Raw genomic sequence first — 22,591 nt, forward strand, 5'->3', positions numbered from 1 at the left:
CTGATGCAAAATTCTGCACTCATTCTTTCAAACGGCTGAAGCCAACGTTGACGTTAAGTCATCTTGACTACAGTTTTTTCTAGTGTACTCTTTCCTTTAGTTGTAACAAAGAATAATTTCTGCCTTCCCTCTCTGCTTGTGACTTTTATTTAATTATAGCTACAACAAATACTTCTCTTTAATGGAAAATAACCAAATTCACACACCTTGATATTCTTTCAAAAGTCTATTTTTTATCAATCTACCCAAAACCAAAATTATATTTATATTTTAAATTATCAAAAGAAAATAATTGATTCACTGCAACTGATAAAGCACATTTAACAATCAATGGAAATTGAAAGAGCACCACTTAAATACAGTTAATACTACAGTTGTGTAGAATTGATATTTTGAAGCACTAGAGGAATTTAAAAATTTTTATTTAGCATATCCAAAAACAAATGTTACAAAAAATTTTCTATAAACATAGGCAAGAATGTTTAAATACGATAATTTAATGTAAACCAAATCCCTTTAAAATACTCAATACTGTAATCAGACGTTATTTACACCCAGTGAAGACAGAACAACCTCCACTAATGCTAATCATCATCTAAGCACAATTCATTTCCATAATTTCTTAAAGAGTGACACTTAAATATAAGATAGTTTTAGTGGGTAAATCATCTGAGTCCTAATATAAGATGAAATTTAGTGTTACATTCAAAAGTGGGAAAAGCAGTATCCTGACTGTTCATGTCATCAGTCAAAGCAGTACAGCATTCAGACTTGGAAAACCTTCAGAGAAGTACGAGAAATTTATAATGTTTATTGCATAATAATGCAATTACAAGATAACAATATTCAGCAAGTGCCCTCAAAAACAAAGCAGTATAAAAACCCACTACAAAAGAAATTTTATTCTTCAATCAGATCAAAAAAGCCAGCCACAAGTCTGAATTACTTTCCCACATTTCACAAAGAAAAACAAAATATTTGGTAATTTGACATTATTCCAACAAGAAGAAAGCTGCTCATGTCTCAGAGGAAATACATTTGGATAACTGGCACATGCAGATTTTATTTGTTTATTTATGAAAGTTTATTAACCAAGACTTAAATTTATAGCCCAAAATAGCATTCATACTCACGCGCATGGATGCAGAAAAGGCATGGCCCAATAAATTCTAGTCACAGATCATTTTCGATATTTGGTTGTGGTTGTTTTTTTTTGGGAAGACAAACATGTTTGCACTGCATGTAAAAGTATCTCCAGGATGCAGCAACATATTCTACTTAAGAAACTGAAGTGTCAAAGGCATTAAAACTGGTAGTGGAATACAGACCAACAACGACAACAACAAAAAAAAAAAGGTGGCTCATCTCTAAACCAGATTGCCCATGTTCAGGGGTAGACAGCTGCTGAATGACCTAATGTGAAATTGGTGATCTCCATGCATTTCCTACATGAAAGTCATATATCCAAACAGAAAAGTTACTGCTAAAACTGTCAGCTGTGCTGGCAGGCACAGATGCCGCCAATATGGCATGGACATTGATACCAGCTCTTTGAGGTGGCTCCTGCAGACTGAGATGAGGCACTTTGTTTTGGTAATGTCTGGCTAAAGGCAGTATAACTGTTGCTCAGTATAAAAGGAGCTTTAACTTCTACAAGTGGCAATTTAGGTCTTTACACCAGAGCTAAAACCACTTCAAAAGAAAAGGTCAGACAGTCTAAAAACAAGATTCAGGCAATTCTTACCACAAATGCCCAAAATATGTTGTAATCATCTGCCCAATATCTGTCATAAATAATAAATATAAGTAAGTCTCATCTTTTTTACTACACTTTGGCCTGGAGTTCCATCCATTAACTCCAATAAATTTGCCTTTGCAACTGAAGAACCCCAGCAGACAATTTAGGTAGCCTACTCTTTGCCAAAAATGAGAATATAAAATTAATCACAGGATCCTAACTTCATTTGTCAATCCACTGTATCAAATTCTTACAGAAGTGTGTATAAGCACATCCATGTATGATCATACATTTCTTTCCGGCAATTTTCTGTAAACTTCCTTGGATGGGCCAAGGTGCCATGAGATAGTAGATGCCAGCATGCATCTCAGAAATTAACTGAGGACATTAGCAGTGGTTTGAAATGGATGGCACTGGTGTTTCATTTGGAAGAAAATACTGCTTCAGTTTTTTGTTTTAAGAAAACCAACATAACCCAGTAATTTTTCAGGGCTAAATACATTTCAATTGGTGCTAACTGATTAGTAGAAAACAACAATACTGAAGTTAATGCCAGGTTACGTTGGTGTGAGAAGAAAAAATTGAAATGAATATTGATAAGCTAAACTGAATTATCAACTCTTAAATTAAGCAGAAAAAAAGAACCACCACACTACAGCTTGCATCAGCTGAATTATCAACAGTATCTAAACCACTTGGTTGAAATTCTATAGAAGCCTCTACTTTAACTTGCATCAAGCCTGACAGAAATACACATCTCTTCAGCCTCAAAAAGTCACTCCAAACTAACACTTGGGTGTATGTCTGCGTTGTGTTCTTAGAAATGCAACACAGTGGGTCCTCATGGTTTGGCCAGACATCAGGTAGGCTCTACAGTTCACATAGCTAAGCCGTGCTGGCCACACAGTTTCTGGAGCCAGCCTAGACTACCATGCTTCCCAGCACCTTACTTGAATGAGCAAATGTGAAATCAGCAATAAATACTTCAAAGCTGTTGAAAAGAGGTATCAAAAATGCCTGCAACAGATTTCTATAGCCCTTATAATACAAGATGCACACATGGTACATCTAAGCATGCAAGAGGCAAAATATTATCAGAATTTTAGGAAGGGGATCTGATTGTTGGGGAAAAAAAGCCACACACCAAATGCTTTTCCTTTTTCCATTTAAAAAGGAGAGTAATACCTTTGGGTTCATATGTTTATGGATAATGGATAAAACCCTGGTCCCAGTGAAGACTATGCTAGATTTGGTATATACTTCCAAATAAGCAGGATTTTATCCAATCTTCAGCATTTCATTCTTTAGTGTTGCATGAATTTTCAAGTTGTAAAGTTGTAATATGCACACTTCTCATCCCTAGAGCACAGGAATAAAAACCAGATAGGAAAACTGAAAGGAAAAGCAGAACACACAAAAAAAGTACTCTTAAATTCACTAATTACTGTCTTCAATTATTAGCTTCTAAACATGAATCGTAAAAGCAAAAGCTTTAGAATGCACCTTCTCTGCTAGGGCTCTGAAATTATTGCTATTAAGCCAGCATACTCTAATATACTGGTTTGAACACAAAGGCATACTGCTCTTGGCCATCCAAAGGCCCAAGATAGGACGCAGCACGTAAAAATCCAAGTGAGAAAAAGGAAATGACCATACAAGAGGCAATACTGAAAAATTAGTCCCCTTTGGTGTAAATAAGTTTCTAAAACATTGCTTAACAATTCCCCATCGCAGGCAATTCTGAGATTCTGCATCAAGAAGGGAAGGGGATTCCACAAACCTTGTGGGGAATGTGGACACCATTTGGAATAAAACAAGTGACATCCCTCAAAGGAAAGATACTTTTGAGAAGTACGACAGAGCACCACATTTGTACATGCACTTACACTCTCAATACAGGTTCCTTACCGTTTAAGACCCGCTATAGGGGAAAAAGAAATCCAAGACCCAAAAAACAAGTGATTCTTAAACAAAAAAGGAAGTTCATTATACAGGTCCATTAAATTACAGAAATGCATAATAAGCCAAGATAAAGTGCTACAAAATGATTAGTAAATTTTTTTTTTTTTAAAGTCCATAGCATTTTTCCTGTTTTACTTAGTACTGGTGATAACAGGAGATAGTGCAATTGCAGTGGCTGAACTGGAATTCACAATGTCTTCGTACTGTGGGGGTGGATCTAAATGTTGTTCAGTTTCACTTCTTCTCATACTGATTTCACCAGTGGCTTCCTCATAGGAAGGAGGAGGATCACAGTTTGACAGCCTTGTGGATATTGAGTCTGACTGTGCATCCGTATAGCTCAGACCTCCAGGAGAGAGCCCACTGACTTCATACATTTCCTCCTGTGGGGAATGAACAATGCTGAGAGGCTGCGGAAGCGAATCTCTGCCGTCAGACACAGCACCATCACCCATCGCTTCGTGGGCTCCCCTACGCACGTACACCGACTGTCTACGTGTTTTCTTTTTAAACAGGCATCTCCATATGACAAAAATGACAATGAGGATAACAAAAAGGCCAATGATTAATGGAAATGCAAGGTAAAATGAATACCAGCTATGTCCTGTGTTACTTTCTCCCTGAAGTCCATTTTTGTAGACTTTCCAGAACTCCTTCTAGAAGAGCAAGACGGGATATGTCAGTAACGATAAGACAGTTAAAAACAAAAGAACAAAACAAACACTTTAATCAATCAGTTGCAAATGAATGAGGGAAAAAATGGCATTTCAAATACTGATGATCAAAATGAGAACTGGTATGAATAAGCACACAAAACAAATTTTCAAATTTTCTTCTGATGTGTTTAGTGATACAAAAGGCTTTTTTTTTTTTATTTCACCAATTCCTTGCTACTTATAACAATCCTGTATTGGCACTTAATATTTAAAAACCTGTAACACAGACAGGAATAAGCAAGAAATCTAATCTGCATGCACATCAGCTATGCAGTGGATCAAAATTTTTCAGCACCACTCAAGCTCAAAGTTATTATTTATTTTTTAATTATAATGCACTGATACAATTTGACAGGGAAATATTGTTCCAGAATGTCAGACCAATTTAGCAAAGCACAACTATTTTGAACTGTCATTTCATAAATCAGACCTTCTCTCATCCTCTGGCTCATAAAGCAATTGTTGTCAGCATATTCTGAGTTGCTTCAAATCCTCTCTTTATAGTTAAATATAGCTTCATCAATGTGAGAATATTACATGGCTTACTTATTATACTCTAGAAACTTTGACAACACAACTACAGATACATGGAACAGTGAAAAGTGAAGATACAAACAAGGGAAAACAAAGATGAAGGGGGATACTTCTACTTTAAATACTTTTTGCTGTATTATTAATATGCAAAAGCAGGAGCACAACGATCACATCACCATCCAATATTCTCTAGAGTGAATGCTGTGCAAAGCTAGTACAAAGAAAACATATCCTGCCTCAAAAAAGTAGTCATCGTTGTCTGTAATGTGTGATCTCTATTAAGAAATACTTCCCCTGTGTTTTATAGCAATGTATAATTTAACAAAAAAATAAAAACAACCCCCCAACAGAAATCCTGAGCTTTTTAGCTTCCTTTAAAAATGCAGAGACCTGACCTCTTCATATTCACGCTAGCATCTACTTTAAATAACACACATACTGCATGTAAGTATTTAAAAAATACTCACCAGGAAAAATGACATAGTCATTTCTCAGTTATTAGTAAATTCAGGTTGTAGACTGACTTTGTGCACAGACAAATCAGATCTATCCCCCCCTCCGTTCAGAACTGCTGCCACATGAGCAGCATTACATAAATATTGCCACCAAATTGATCTCAGCGTGAGTTCAGAAGCAGTCTGGCCTCTTTAGTGTGGAGGCTAAGCTTGCCCTGTGCGAAGCTGGGACCTGGACAACATGGGTAAAACACATGCTCACAATGACTCTAAAAATATACAAAGAATATACTAAGGTTAAGAACAATGTCATGTGCCTGAAAAAACAAACAAACAAAAAACTGGCTATCACATTTGTTTGTTTTTTAAACGCAATACATTACATTGTTCTTACCCTTACAGTCAGTGCAAGGTCCAAAAAAAGGCTTATTCCAGAGCAATCCAGAATCACGTGTTTTTCCTAATTTCCAAGGCTTGACATCACCAGCAAGTCATCACAGTGCCCTTCTGATACGAAGCCTGGTTTAAATCATCTCAGCTAAGTCAGGCAGCATTCACTTCAAACAAAGTAAGCAAGTCTTGGAAAGAAGGACTAACCCCTCTAAATACCTCTCTACAAGGGCCTGGATGCACTGCTCCACAGTGAATCCCAGAGCAACTGTGCTGACTTTGGAAAAGCTTATGGGAAAAAAACTAACGTTAAAAAAAATGAAATTAGCTGCACAACTGAGGCCTAGGGTTCTCTGCACGATAGGAAGGAAAATAAACAAAACCAAACACTCCATCTTTCCCTACCAAATCAATAGGCAATTAGGAAGATCTGTTACCCATTACCTTTCCAGCTGGTTTGAATAAAGCAAACTAGATCTTAAATTGAATAAATAATATGTTCTCAATTAAAAAAGCAGAAAAAAGATTGATTAGCATTATTAACCACTATTGTCTGTACTGGAAACCAAGCTTCCCACTTCACCGCTCTACTACCTCAGCAGCAGCAAAGGAATGATATACAATGTTTATTTCTGAGGCAAAAACTGCAAAGATTTACTGGAAGTCAGCAAATACACTGTGCAAGGGTGCATCTTTTTAAAGAGAAAAGTAGTTTTGATGAAAATTAAAAAAAAATTATATCAGTTTTTGCCTTTGTAATGTATTTTATGTTGGACACTGCAGAGGAAATGCACCCTTCCCAGTGTAAGGGTAGGAAGCTGTGATGGGTATTTTAGTAATGTTTCCACACTACTTCTAGCTCAGCGTTATCTGCTGGAGAAATGTCTCTGTACCTCGTTCATGAAGCTGAAATACCAGCATTGCTCCTTGTCACTCTTGTCACCAGAGTGGCAGGCAGGCAGTTCAGAATAGGTTACATGGCAGGGGGGTGGTCAAGTTAATGGTGTGACCGGACAGGTGCATAAAGAGCTTAATGTAAGAATTTAAATTGCCTTAAAGATGAAAGTAGTTTAGTGTCTACTTTCATTTACAAGTGAGGCAAAGGAAATTCCAAGGCACTTTGGACACGCGCTCGTGTGCCGAAAACGGCAGTGTTTCAGGTCTGCGGCTGTATTACAGAGACAAAGGAATAAAGTTCCTCACAGGTGAAAAACTGCTATGAAACACTTGTTTAGTCACTATGAAAAATGTTTTCTTTTAATTTTCCCCTTTAAAAAAGAACTTGCTAGTGTATTAAACCCAAGGTTTCCAGCTTGCAGTTTTGCAAGCCAAATATCAAAGCGAACCACACAGACTGTTAGTTCCAGAATTTATGGGAAGTGCAGGAAACTAATACTTCAGCTTCGAGCTACTCAGCTGCCAAGCAGCTCCCCCCTCTGCTCTGTCATCCCACAGCTGTGCTGCATGGTGAAGTGATGGCACACAAGGAGGACAAGCTACCTGGTCAGAGTCAAATAATGTTCATCACCAAACAAAACCAGGGGGAACTCAGATGAATTTGCACAATGTGGGAGTTGGTACAATCTGCTATGAAAAAAGAAGAGAAGGAAATAATGAAATCCCAGGAGGTAGCTGTAGAACTCATACAGAAGTTAAAGGGTAATTTGAAAGTTGGAACGCTTACAGCACACACTTCCCTTCCATAGTAGCTGGTCTCTTAAACCAAGAAAACAAAAGAGGACTGTCTTTCTACTTGAGAAAACTATGAACTCGTGATTTATGAAAAGGACACTCCAGCAATCATTTACCCTCCAGCACTGCATAGCTGGGCTGAAAAACTAAGTTAAGTAGGCCACAGAATCAGATAACTGCAATGGAAAAGACTTAACGTCATCTAGTATAAGTTACCACCAAGAACTATTTTTCTGCATATTTCTTACTGCTTTAGCATACCTAGTCCGGAATAAAAAGAATTCTCAAAGACATCATAGACAGACATTTACAGACAAGCTGTCAGGTTTGTTTTCCCTTGTATGTCTAATACTTCACTATTTTTATCTATTCAGAACAGAGTCAACTTCAGTCAACTGGATCTGAACACTGAACTAAACAAGGGGTCCACATGAAAGTTAAGAGTCTTGCACACTGCTGTGTATTTCAGCAGAGGCCTTTACTACATTTGGCAGCACCGTCAACCTCAAATGACTCTTGGTCCATTGTCTGACTTCTTTTAAAGTTGGACTAATAATATGCCAATCAGAAGAGCGTTTAGCATTCAGTAGGTAAAGGATATGAACAAAGCAATAACGGGAAGTGAGAGTACCTGCTACCCTGTGTTCTTCTGGTCTGCCCTCAATTTCAGATGACAGGAAAGAATTCACATCTTCTCTTCTGGGTATTTATCCAGCATTCACAATTAGATACAGAGTGATGCTAGAAGCCTTACTTGATCACATCATTTTAGATCTGGTACCAAGTTTTGAGTTGCTTTCGAAGCTTTCTAGTGTTTTTTTTTATTTTGAGTTGTTTTCTTAGATAAGAGTTATACAGAGGATCTTGCAACTTCTACAATATTTAAAATAAAGTTTGTGGGAAACACAGAACCCTTACAAAGATGTGACTTTTTTTTTTTTTTTTTTAATCTTCATGCAGTATCATTTAAAAAAACAAGTTAATGGAATTGAAATGAATATCCATGCTTCAGTCACTCCCAGGTATTTTGCACAGTAACCTTTCTGCAAATCTTTAAGCTTCCCAACAACCTTTGACTACGGACTAGTGACCACATACAGTGCTCTCTGTATGCTACAGCTTCTACATATAAATAGCTTTAGATCAGGTGTAGGGTTCACGTAACCCATTATCTTCCGACAACAATCATCACAGATTGCCACAAAGAGCATAAACATAGCCAGGCAGTGATACTCTCCCAGCTTTCATGTCTTTGTACTTCAGAAACTTCCCTCAGCCAAAGCTGATCCCTTTTATTCAACAGTCCCAGATTGATTTACCAATATTATTTTACTCTTTTATATCCTCCTTTTCTGAAGCTAGGTAAGCTTTTAGCATCCATGACATTTTGTGGCAAAGCAGTTCATGGATCCACTACCCATGGTGAGAAGAGATGGTTCTATTTGCTCTGAATCTGCATCTTCTCATCTCCTTTGAGGACCTTTTTATCTCTCCTGTCAGAAAAACGTCAAACGACTCACCTCTGTTCAATCTTCATACTCCTTACAGACATCTACCACATGTTCCCTGGTTCAACTATTTCCAATATATTGTTGTTATACAGGTATTTTCATCTCTTCAGTCATCTCTCTGGTCCCCTGGAACTTCCCCAGCTACTTATTTGCTTTGTAAGAGATAGGGAGGTCAGAGCTGCACATGATATGTTCAAGATGCAGGTGCACAGTTGTGTAATTACATTCTCCATTTTGTTCTCTATGCCTTTACTAGGATTCTTAACTTTCAGGTTTTTGTTTGACTGCTGGGCATTATTAAGCCAAGTTTTCACCGATGATTTATAAATTTGGATCTTGTTCACAAGGCAAACATGTATATATATATTTGTATATATATCTGGAATGTTCCCTTTTCCCCAGTATGCATTACATTTGTCAACATTGAATTTCATTTTCTATTCCCCCCCAATCAGTACCACGCATTTCTGCAAATTCTTTCCTGTCAGCTCTAGCCTTTACTATCCTGATAGTATCATCTTTATCATTAATTTTATCATTTTACATAACACTTCTGAAGATATTGTCCCCAACGCTGCACAATATTAAAGGCATTCAATACTTTCATGACAGCTGCCTGTATACTTAATGTACATAATGCTAACTTCCGAGAAAACCAATGCATCAAAAATAACTTGAGGGGACTGCTTGGTATTTTAATGTTACAAAATCAGATGTAGCCCACCTCCTCAGAAGACTGCAGAAAAACAAAGAACCAAGTGGACAAGATTAAAAAAATACGAAAGGGTGATTATATAAAACAAAGTACCATGAGATAAATAAGCTACATATTCTTTTTGAATTCCAATCTATCTATACTATGAAATCATTGCATGTCTGTTATTATTAACATACTATGTTACGACCTCAGTCTACTGTACCTACTTCCCCAGAAATCAAGTCTTATTAAATGGCTGTAAGGATGGATTCAACTGTGAGATAAAGGACCAAATAAAGCCTAAGTAAACAATGCTCGTCAGGCATGACTGCACTTCAGTGGAGTTTGGAACCCTAGCGAGGTACCAACAACAGAGTTAAGCAACTAAACAAAAAGGATATAGTAGTAGAAACGGATAATGGATCGGGACCTCATTGGAAATTCCCTCTGCACTGTGACAAAGGTTGTCGCACAACAGGAAGTGTAACTACTTCTACTCTAGTATTTCTCAAATACTTCTGCAAGGGAAAGGGTATCTACCGAAACACAGCATGTTCCTCAACATTTAGTAGTGGAAAACAAGCTGAAGTGAGAGGCAACACAATTATAGAATATCTTGAGTTGGAAGGGACCCACAAGGATCATCAAGTCCAACTCCTGGCTTCACACAAGATTACCTAAAATTAAACCGTATGTCTGTGAGCGTTGCCCAAATGCTCCTTGAACTCCGGCAGGGTCAGTGCTGTGACCACTGTCCTGGGGAGCCTGTCCCAGTGCTGGCCACCAGTTTGACCGAACACTGATGAACATGTTTAGGCTATTAGTGATACTGTGTTAGATTTTATACAAGTTGCGTCATTGTACACACTATTGTTAATTACACAATGAGCTATCATTAGGAATAGCCACACCAAGTCAAGTTTGAGAGGCAAAAAACACGTCTGTGCATGCACTTTAAAGCTTTGGAAAGAAGAGCATTTGCAAATACACCACACATCCTTACTGCATCATTTTAATAAAATTTTAATTCCAGCCTTTTCTACCTTTCCATGTATGACCGCCAACAAAAAGATGCCAAGAATGTGAAGTGTCCATTAGGTCTTTACAATAACTTTTTTTTTTTTTTTTTTAAACATAGAACACAGCCAGTGAAGGCTAGGACACATCACTTGGGTAAATTCTGAAAGAAGTTCATAATGTTCCCTGTGCCACTTTGCTCATTAGCCTTGCCTGCACAATTTCCCTGTGCAAAAACATGAGAGAGAGAAACTTTTTTTTGAAGAGAAGTTTTCTGACTCACATTTTCTAACACTTGTTTTTCACTTTGAAATTGGGGCTGAATTTGAGGATAAACCTTAATCTGGTCTGTCCTGAATTAGAAAAAAAATCCTTGACTTTTGCATTAAATATGTCAGATGACACCATCAAAAGCTTACATACTGTTCTTATTAGTTGGGAGGCAATTTAAGATATGTTGGGTATAACGTGCAGCTATTGCATTCAGAGCCATTGGCCCACAATCTTCTTTTAATTAGAGAAGCCAACAGACTTACACAACAATTCTGTGTGGGCAGTATCTGCTTCATTCCAGTCAATGTATCACTGCCCTTGCATAACGTACAGCAGCACTGAAATTGTTATTCTTTCCATATTTTAGATCACTGCTGCTTAACAACACACTCTGGGGGCCTGCAGAAGTTACCTTCAAGAAAGACATTTATCTTTGCTTATTTTTAAGACTGTGAATAATCTGGCCACTGAACACTTTGGCCAGCTACGCTGGCACATGGGATATAAAAGCCTATTTTAAATGGAACACTTTTTGATTCACGTGCTCGTTTCATGTGAACATATTCCATAAATAAGTTAAGGGGCAAGGTAAGTGAACACTTGCGACCTCTGCTTCTATATATTCCCTGTAATAGTCCCAATGCCATCATTTCATCCAAGCAAGACAACAGCATCTGTGATATGTAGGTCAGACTTAAGTGTGTGATGATACAAAAACCAGTACACATGCTCTTTGGGTAAGTAGTGCTGTCAAACTACATAATGACAGATTTGTCCATGTTTCCTCAAGTGGGGGTATTTATTCATGTTCCTTTTCTTCTCAGCTGCTATTTTTTTTTTAAGAGCATAATTATCTTTGAGAACTCTGTCCCTTTCAAATTCAGTTTAATTTGGATGAAAGATTCAAAATTTATTGCTGTGGAGTCTAGCCATCTCCACTGTAGACCTTAATTGCTTAAAGAACCATGTCAAAATGAAAAAAACAGATCTAGTGTAATGTTAGAAAACATACAAACTCTCAGCACACCCCCAAATTAACATCAAAACACCTCACCCATCTACAAATGCACATCAATACATACCGTCTTTTCTTCATTTTCAAAAGCTTCTCTTGCTTCTTCATAGGTACAGATTTCTTCTCTGCATTCATGTTCTATATCACCTTGCTTTAATTCTTCCAAAAATTTGTTGGCTCTTGGATATCTTTTTAACACAGAATTGGCTTTGTTCTCTGCTAAGAACACTGAATAAAAGGAAAGACAAGAAAGGTCACTACTGAAATAGATACCCAAAACCTCATGGTAAAACTGTTCAAAGAAAATGCATGTTTAAGAAACAAAAATCGTTTTTCAAAGTGTTCCCCTTTATTTAATACGATAAAAGGCCTTTGCTAGTTTTGTTCGCTATTATGAGCGTTTGGGACTACAATTTCAGTAGTTATTGCTACTTCATAAACATGATGGACCCCAGTTCCACATCATGTTCATGTAGGCTTAAACAAGACTGAAGCCTGTGCCTAGGAAGAGTGCTCAGAACAGACAGGCATATGCTCAGCTCAAGTAATTTCTTAAACTAAGATGACAAAGAACAAACAAAACCTGCTTGCGAACATCAAAAAGGTATCTGCAACTGCCTGAGGGCATCACAGCCAGAACAGCCAGAAGTTTTTGATGACATAAATATTTCTGAATATTACCTAGTCATACACACCAGAACAGCTGCCTTTATCAAAGTTTAATTCCATCTGTTTTCTTAAGCAACTTTGAAGCAGACTTGCTGCCTTCACTCCAGAAATGTCAGCCATGAAATAGCAACTCTTTTGGGGATGTAGAAGTAGTAGTCTCTCTATTTTCTTAAATCATACACAAAACCCACTATTTGATGAATCAAATCAAATAACCCCAAAAGGCAACCAGTTATCACAAAGGTATTCTTTGCTTTCCTTAGTTTTCTGTTCAAAGAAGAGAGCTGTAAGTAATCTTCTGATCCTTTCCTGGAGGGAAAAAAATCAATTTTTCTGTCAAATTCCCTGACCAAATGATTTCTACAGTAACACATAGCAACTGAATATTGCACTGATTTTGCACATAGCAAAATCCAGTAGACTGATTTACTCAAAAGGTGTATCTGCAGTGAACGGTGCAGAAATTTTCCAGGTATTTCAGGTCAAGGAAGCATAAAGGTCATGCCAACTCAACACCGTTCTTGGCCTCTTACTGCTAGCAATAGGGGATCTTTATTCAGCGCATGGCCATACTAACCCACTCATTCTGCCTTCCTGACCTATCCTACCATTTCTGCACTGGTTCATTTACAGCTAGCCTGGGACCTCCAGCATGGTAAGAAGACAAACTCTCACTGTCTGCAGGACAGAAACTAAGTGGTTTAAACAATGATTTATCTATGACTTTCTAAGAATCAGTTTGCTACTTTTTTCCTTAATAATCTTATTTGAACACTAAAATAGGATTTGCAGCAAGTCTACAAAGACAGGTCACTATACTTTTCCTTTCTCGTAACTTAGACGTGGTAGCATTTTTCAGCAATGAAGATACTACCACAATTAGGCTCACCTACTTCACATTAATTTAATTCTGGTAAGTCTCTGTGATGTGTGTACTTTGTTGTAAGTCATTAGACAGTCATCTTCCTTTCAAAAAAGATTAAATATTTGAAGATTAAACTCCAATATACCAGTCATTCCTACACTTTCAGTTGAATACATGTGGTATGTGCACGCACCACACAAATTACATTATTCATAATGCTGCCAGAGATTCAGTGCATACAACTCTACGACTGCTCCTACTGCAATTTTGGTTTCTAATAGCACCACAGACGAACGCAAGGGCACCTCTTACTGTGTAAGTACATAGTATAAACAACACAAATTAATTTTTAAAAGTCTCTTAAAAAAAAAAAAAAGATGGCTTCTTTATTTCCCGCACAATCCTTCTGACTCCCCTCTAGGCCTGAAGAACCAGCTTGCCTTCCACATGCCCCAGCAATCACGGAGAGTGATGAGAAGGAGGATTTGGCAACATCAGGAAGCCAGCATGCCGCCGTGTATGGGGATGAAGTGCCCATGCTCTAAGTACTTCTCACCAACTCCTCTTGCGGGCATTCTTGAAGTAGAACAAGCTACAGCCAAAACACTCTTAAAAGCAGAGTCACTGAAGAGTAGATAACACACTCTAAATCAACAGTTTCCCTTCCTTCAAAGGATAAAACCTAGGGAATTTCATTTCACACATGGAATCCATCTTTGAAAATAGAAAACAAAACTACGACAGCTTTGCACTGGATGCAGAGGGAAAAGAAACAGAAAAACAGAGGTAGCTGACAACATTCTGTTTTGAAACTTCTGGCTCTCAGAAAGAAAGTACAAATCTTTGTTTCTACATGCACTTTGCAATTTCTCAAAGAAGCAAACATAGTAAAGGTTTAAAATCTCGTATACCATGAAATATTGCATTCACTACATATTGTCATGAGTTTCTAGGTAATAGTTTAGTTTTCCAAAAAAATCCAAAAAAAAACCCAGAAAAGCATACATTTCTGCTGCAAAATGCATTGACAAAGCACAGCAGAGCACTAAAACAATTCAATATTCAAGAATTGCCAATATGGAAGAAAATTCACCTTTTTTGTTCAGCAATTCACATTCAGAAAGCCTCTCTTCTCTCACAATACAGTATAGAAAATGCATATCTCAAAAAGACAAAAAAGCCCACTAAGGATAATAAACCCCACACCATGTTAACCCTGAATGTATCTGCTAAATAATGCTCCGTTCAAACCAGAAATGACTTTTGACCCTGCAAGACTGGAAAGAATGAAATATAAAATTGTTCATTTGTTTTGATCTGTCATTTTTAAAGCTCTGCACACCCCTAATGACTTTAAATCCTTATTGAGAAGTCAATACCAAGGCTGCAAGGAAACAAAAACATGCACTGATCAAAGCAATCTTGATGGAGATACTGACTGAAATACAGTGATTTAATGAGAATCACTCATTGCCTAATGAATCCTATAAAGAGAGATAGTGGCACCATATTGCAGAAACCACGTTGACTTCTTAGTATTCTATGACTGTCATCATGGAGACATTCTGTCATAATTACACAGGAGGGTGTGAAAAAAAAAAACAAACTCTTTGGGTTGGATTGTCCACCTAACCAAGCTATAATGTGGCTGAATTCACTGCAGCTGTTACTACAAAGCTGAAAATGATTAGGGAAGAATGGCATGGCAAGAATAAAAGAAGTACAATTTAACTTATTTTTTCACTTTGTTAAGGAGATTAACTAACAAATGCAGATAAAAGAAAAAATCATAATGATGAGTTTAATTAAGATAGACACAGAAACAAATAATCTAAAATCCCTTCTTCCTCCCCATATTTTTATAGAATATAGATGAAGGTATACAACTACCAAATGTAATGCATTGGAATACATTTATTTCTCAAACATCCTTGCACTCAGTGCTGTGTGTAACTAATACTTGTTTTTTAGCAAGCTCTTATGTATCAGAAAGCTACAAAAAAAAACCTTTTCAAAGTCTTCATCTGACATTATTTTTGGAAAGAGTAATATAGTCTGATCACTTTATTATACATTCTCAGGAAAACCTGTGGTTTTCTATTCACACAGTGAATAGATACTCTAGCAAGATGAAGGTCAACCAGAATCAAGAAGAGTCAGGCAAGGGCATGAGTGAGGGTAAACACGTCTCAGCCTGCCAGCTGAAGCTATCACAAAGAAAATTGGCTTCAGGTCTGTAGCGACAGAGAAATAGGGAGCTGCAGTGTGGGAAAAGTATCCTGATACACAGAAATGCTGCAGAAGCAAAGCCAAGGGCATTGTGGACACCAAAGCCAGCTCTATTGAGGCTGCTGTTGACACTCCCCTTTTCTGACTCTTTACCAACACCCAAACAGATTAAAACCTCTAGCAAATACTAGAAGTAAGCATTTCACTTTAAATAAAAAGCTGCAGCTACTGATAAATGTGAGTCTTTCTGTAGGTGATCTTAATAATTGGTTTGCACAGGGGAGAGCAAAGAAAAACATTTTGATCTTCTACTTATAAAGCTTAAAGACGGACTTCTGCTGTGAGAACCTAGAGTTATTGAAACAAGCTTAGGATGCAAGGCTGGAAAATCAGCTCTGCAGTCTCTGCTCTGCAGCCAGGTTTCAAAGGTCCATGAATGAGTTTGTGATGCTCATTATTACGGTCCACATATAATATATATGTCAGAACAGTAGTCCAATTCCAATTCAGTTTAGTATGGACAAAGAGCTCTGTCATATGTAATACCAAAATCAGTTCGATAGCAGAGAACAATTTTTGTGCAAATTGATTTGGATTTTGAGTGGAGGACAATTTGGGGGGAGTGCTTCATGGGGAAAGCTTCAAAGCTTCACGGGGAAAAGTAAAGAATACACATTCACATCGAAGTTAAACTTACCACTATCCATGATGATTACTGTCAAGGCACAGAACTTGCAAATATCAAATCTGAAAACGAAAGAGGAAACATCCTGTTGAGTTTGTGAATCATGATGAACAGAGAAAAGTTTATAATAATATATGGGAATTGAGAGAAATGTATAATAGTGTTGGAAACCCTGTGGTAAAGATTTATCCCCTTTTGAGTTGTATCACTCCTGCATACATATTAGCCTTGGTACTATAAGAGTACTATCCAGCAAATGATGACTCTTGAGAAAGGGTGAATGCTTCAACCTTTTTCAAAGCATTTCATATTTAGAATATGCAAAGATACTGGTATGAAATACAAGGTGTGTATCATTTTATACTAATCTGCAACCTCTGTTTTACCCAAATCAACTTAAAAGGTTAAACCACTTGTATCTTATCTAAGACTCAAATTCACTCTGCAGAGAACATCATGTCAACTCATTACCTCTACTCTATGGATCAGATTTTTGAAATCCGAATGAACACATGCAAATTCAGAGGCTAGTGATTAAAACGGGATGCCTGCATTAAGTTTGAGGGTAGAACAAGACCTGCAATTTGGCAAAGGAACTTGCCATACATGTAAGGATCCCAGCCCGGCCTACAAGAACTTACACGTACATTATAGCTCATCTTGGAAGGAGAACAGACAAAAGATGCACTCGGGCAAGAAAAAGCCTGAAGCTCCTTGTACCCACCAGGCAGAGAGCCAACAAGAGCCACACCTGAAGGCCGCAACAGCCGGCTGAGAGACTGTTTTCAGTTTCTTGGAGTCTTCATTAGTATGAGAAAAGTTAAGAAAATAAAAGCTTTCAGCAAAGGGCTAGAGAGGTGCAGCTGTCTAACCAAGTCGGTAGAACACCACATGAGGTTAAAGATTTTTTACTAATAAATTACCAACTCCTAAAGATTAGCATTAGTTCTACTTCAGAGGCCAAGTTACACATCAACATATCATTCCGTACCCCTGCCCACAATCTCCTTAAAACCAAAACCTCACAGGCAAACATCTCCATAAAAAAAAGTGTTAATAGTGTACAAGTGTTGGCTGTAGCTGCTGTAATAAAAAGGGAAAGTTAAGGCTTCCAGCACAGCCCTTCCAACACGAATTTGTCTAGCAAGAGCAGGCTGCAATACTTGTGAGAAATGCTGCTGAAGTGAATGGAGCTCTATAGAAACATCCCGGTCTACTAACAGAATTGTAGGACTGGGACTAGAGGAAATGTGGGACACGGGAGTAAAGCGATTTTAAAGCAAGTTCATCAAGTCTCTGCGAAGGTAAATAAATGCAAATAAATAGTGAAGATTAAAGCAGTGAAATCTCACCACCATGTTTATTATATCATTCCTAAGTATGGTAGGGTAACAGAAGCAGAGGGCTTACAATTTTTTTCAGGACATATGCAGTCTCCTCCAGTAGCCTTATTTTTTCTCAGCAGACTACTCTATGCAAAGACAAAAACATCTTTGACGCTTGTTCAATAAAACTGAAATTAGCACAGCTTTCTGGTTAGTCCCATCTTTACAACCCAAATATTTGTGTTGAAAATATTGCCAAACTTTTAGTAATAAACAGGTCACAAAAAATCTGTTTACTGGTAACTATTTGTTTCGTCCGATACAACGTGAGTTTCTCTCCCCATTTATTATCCTCCAGTTTCAGGCAGCTTCCTTGCAACAGCTCCTCAAATAGCATTAAGAGCAATAGAGGAGCAAGACCCCCTCCCACCCTCAGCTCATCTGCTGTAACGCAGTACATGAAATGAATCTTGCCAAGCTTCTTCCCTCTAACAGGAACTTCTTTTTATTTTATTAAATTTTGGTTAGCCTTTAATATTTCAGCCTTATAACAAATAACTTGGATATGGATTTCAACATTAGCAATTAAGAAAATGCAAAAACATACAGCCCCATCCACACTCACTGAGTCACAACTAGATGGCTCTGCCTACAGGGAGGTTTGGTGGAAACGTGGGCCCTGACATCCCTCTTCCCTGCTAAGGGAAGTTTTCCACGGGGAGCTGAGTCTGATACTGTCTAGGTGTGCAGTGCTGCCTTTGCGACCGGCATAAGGAGCTTAGTACATCATAATATTTGGGAATGAAAATCAGAATATTGACACACAGATTGTAAAACTGTGGGAAACAAGTAGAGGAAAAATCAAAAAGAAAACTGTCTTCTTCATTGTAAGTTGATGCAAGTATATTATGAACTAGTGATAAAATAAAGATTCGCTCAGTTGGCAGCAAAACACAGAAGTTACAGATCTTCTCACCCTTCCTTCATTACAGAAGGAATCAGTGCACCCTTCTCCAGGAGACATCAAATCCATCTTTCCAGTCACTGTGGTGCAGAAACTCCCCTTCAGCAGTCTACATTAGATTTTTACAGCAATGACAAGTATTTAGAGATCCCTCAAACCAATTATACCAATTTTCCTCCAAATGTGCATCATTCTTTTTTTACGCTCCCCTGCCTTCCCTCACCCCTCTCTGTATCTGCCCAAGCTTCTTCATTTCCCAGCCTCCTGCTCTCCCTAAGCTCCCACAGCTCACGGGCAGTTTCCTGCATCCCACTACCTGCTGGGCAAGAGGCTGATTCGGGACCCAGGCACTGATTGCCCTGCTGCTGTATGGGCAGGACAGAAAACTTCAGCTCACCCAAGAGACCTTCCCACTACAGAAGAACTTCTTGGGTCTTTGCCCTCTACTTAATCATCTCTTCCCCCAAAGGGAAAGAGATTAATAATATTTCAGTCCTCTACCCCCGACAGTTTTGGTTCAAATTGACTAAACAGTTCAAAGATTGTTTGGAAAAAGGGTTTGAATGCAGACAAGTACATGAATCTTTTTTTTTTTATTATTTTTTTCCCTTCATAAACCAGCTAATAAAACTGAAGAGGGTTGGCAACACTACAGGAACATCTTGACCTGCTATTGACTCATTTCCTCCTCCTCACAACTTTTTAAATTTAGTTTCCTGCTTTTTAGTCTTCAAGAACCTCACTGAAGGCTAGGATGGTCCTATGGTGTCAGAGCAATGTTTTTCTTATATATTTCTATATATACACACACATACACACCAATGCAAGAACAAAGTAGCCACAGATAATATCTTACTAGTGACACTAATGCTTCTTATATCAGGAAACACTCTTCATCCAAGAGTCAGTCATACAGTAGACAGCATGGATAGTGCTACAGCTAAGCATCAAATTCTGAGCTCAGCAGTAAGCTGACGTATCTGACCAGCAACTGTTCAACAGGGGATCTTTTCTGAGCACACACTTGACCATCGGTACGACGGTAAAAAATACGAAAAAAACCCACAACCCTAAAACGATGAACCACCCACCTCTAATAGAAAATATAAAGACTCAATGGGAAATAAAACGAGTTATACAGTCCATATGAGACAGCAAAGGAGATGTATCGAAGCCTGTGCTATTTACCAGCACTACTGCGCTCATCACCAAAGGGCTGTAGCATCTCACCGAGAAGCGTTTTGCATGACAGTTTATGAAGCTAACATTGAAGCAACAAACCAAGCTGCACATTTTTTTCCATATCTAACCTAAGTATTTTTTCCTCAATCCTGAAGTGTTCACACTTTGAACACACTATGTATAAGCACGAATCACAGAATATTTTTACAAACGTTTCCCAAGCTGGTAGTCATATTCTAGCAATGCAGCGTATCCCATAAATTGGGATAACTAATTTCAACAACAAACGTTGTTGGCCCAAGATAATATTTCTGCAAGATTTTTTTGCATTTATTAAAATAACCATATTCTGTCAGCAGGTACTCTTCTCCTGGCTACATTTCCTGCCCACAAGTTAGATTGAAACCTGTGTGCACCACATACCATTAAAGGGCAGAGGATCTGACAGAGGACACAAGTCCAATTTGCCTTTGCTATTCTTGCTCACTGTCTGTTACGTATTCTAGAGAAAAACAACATCAAGAACGAAGCACGTCCTGAAGGAAAGGATCCTTAAGGGATAACGTGAAGCAGCGGCAATATCCTGCCTCACTCCATTTCTCACTTGCTGCGTTAACAGGGACTTCGAACACTTAAGGCCAGCAGGCTCTTCTCCCAACAGGGGACAAACGTGCACTCCAGTACCCAGGTAGGGATGGGGAAGTGTGTTTTTTTTTTTTTTTTTTCCTCTCCATTCTGCAATACAGCTGTAACAGGGGATACAGTTGTTAAGCTCAGTTTTGTAACCTGTACAATTAATGAGACTACTGGGACACAGTTTACAACCAGATGCCACACAGAGCTATAAAATTTTTCATACTATAAATATTTAGGTTCTTCTGGAGCATTTTATAAAAGCAAATACATTCAAGGGACACTGCTAAGTAAAACATCAGATGTTCAGTCCAAAAATAAACAACTCTTTTCTAGTCCCCAGCCCTAAATTGTGTGCAGTGAAACAAGTAAAATACTCCTGTGGGAGGTCTGTTTAGAAGAAAAAACAAAAACAGTAAATAATTACACAGGAAGACAGACAATAACTTTCGAACTGCCATGTATTCAAAATGTGGGATGTGCTTACCTAAAAATCCTAGTTCCACCATGTTTGGCTTTTACATCCTTGGAAAAAAGCATTACAGAAGACTACAATTTTACTCATTACCGTTTTTTTAGAAGACTTTTTTTTTCAGGAAAAGTGCACACAAGGATTTATATGTATTCAAACACTGTAGAAATATATTGCTTTTCCTCCAAGCAGGAAGTCCACAGTTTAAGGATATGGGAGAAGCCTCTACTTAGTAAATTTGATTTGTCTGGAACAGCAGGGTTTGCCATGGAATCAGGCTGGGAATAAAGAGGGATGAAACCCATCGGAAACTACCGTCATATGTACAAGATTCACCCCACCCAAGACTACAAAGAACAAGGGTAAGAGTGAAATGGAACTGGAAAAAAACCCCTTCAGCTTTATAGATGCTATCCAATCACAGCGTTATAACACATTAATTTTCATTACACAGGGACCGAAACCACAGACTAAATCACTAAGAGACGCTTGTAGTTAGCAGACTGCCATTATGCCTTAAAATCAATAGAATAAATCATCGCTCACAGAACTAGTGTGATAAGTACAACTCTTCACGCAGAGCAGCATCTGACAGAGAGCGGGTTGCTCATGACTGCAGCTGGGCAACGCTTCAGATGGCTGAGGCCGAAGTCCAAGTTTCTGCCTCAGCTTCATTACCCATTCTTTACTCAGTGTGTTTTTGTCACTTTAAAGCTGTGATAGTGTTCTGGCTGCCTGTACTCTGGTTACTCCCAGGCTCCCCCAGTTCAAAGAGGGAATTACTGTAAGTTAAGACATCTATTCCTTCCCCTGCCCTTCAAAACCAGACAAGAACAATCTCCCAGTACACACATTTTGGCGAGCACGACATCTGTGCAGAGAAGTAACACCACTCTCCCTTTGGCGAGGCAGAGCTTTGGTTAGTTTCATTGTTTTGAAGTGCATGGGGACCATCTGGGCAGTTCTTGGGAAAAATAACTGAATACTTACAAAACCAGCAGCATTGAAACCAAAACTGTACAAATGCTCAAGAGTCCATGCCTTTCTCATCAGCCTACATAGCAGCATCCCAGACACTTTAATTTTCTGGAAGCTGCCATTGAAAAATGTTGCTTTAGGTTAGACATTATCACCCTGCTTTGGGAACACAAATTTGGAGTATTTAATTTGATAACCCACTTAAATGTTGATATTGCAATAATTGATTTCTCTATTTTTTTTTACATTGGGAATGGTGCATGATTAAACATAGCCTTCACAGTATGACGTATTTTTATCCTGATTTTGTATGGAATCAAAACTAGTGATATTGTGTTACCTAACCATTCTAACTTCTGCTTCCCCAGTACCTTTTAACCAAATCTGACGCAGATTTCTACTTCTGTGCTCCCGCAAGTTTTCCTCGAATACTGATGACCAAGAAGAACAGAGAAAAGCCATTAATGTTCTCAGTGAAGTATAAGTTGGGGTTTCCCACTTGTGGAAGCCTTTCAAGAGGCATGGTGCCTTTGATGACTGTAAATCATTACCCATTTTCACCAGCACGAGGTAGGCAGGCGGTAAGCAT

General features: G+C 38.2%; 1 protein-coding gene across 5 annotated transcripts in view; it reads right to left on the minus strand.

Moving 5' to 3' along the window:
• Positions 1-405: 405 nt before the first annotated feature.
• Positions 406-22,591, minus strand: part of PRRG1 (proline rich and Gla domain 1) — a 32,667-nt gene continuing 10,481 nt past the window's right edge. For 3 of the 5 annotated variants that reach the window (XM_040530864.1, XM_040530854.1, XM_040530828.1), the window contains 3 exons: positions 16,461-16,510; positions 12,068-12,228; positions 406-4,356 (listed from right to left, as the gene is read on the minus strand). In XM_040530864.1, coding sequence (XP_040386798.1) covers positions 3,832-4,356; positions 12,068-12,228; positions 16,461-16,470 — 696 coding nt within the window. In that variant the 5' untranslated portion in view covers positions 16,471-16,510 and the 3' untranslated portion in view covers positions 406-3,831. Of the gene's footprint in view, positions 4,357-12,067; positions 12,229-12,695; positions 12,979-16,460; positions 16,511-22,591 lie in introns of all 5 variants that reach the window. The other 2 variants (XM_040530846.1, XM_040530836.1) reach the window with 1 other exon arrangement.

The sequence above is a fragment of the Cygnus olor genome, chromosome 1 (assembly GCF_009769625.2).
Source record: "Cygnus olor isolate bCygOlo1 chromosome 1, bCygOlo1.pri.v2, whole genome shotgun sequence".
Taxonomy (NCBI): Eukaryota; Metazoa; Chordata; class Aves; order Anseriformes; family Anatidae; genus Cygnus; species Cygnus olor.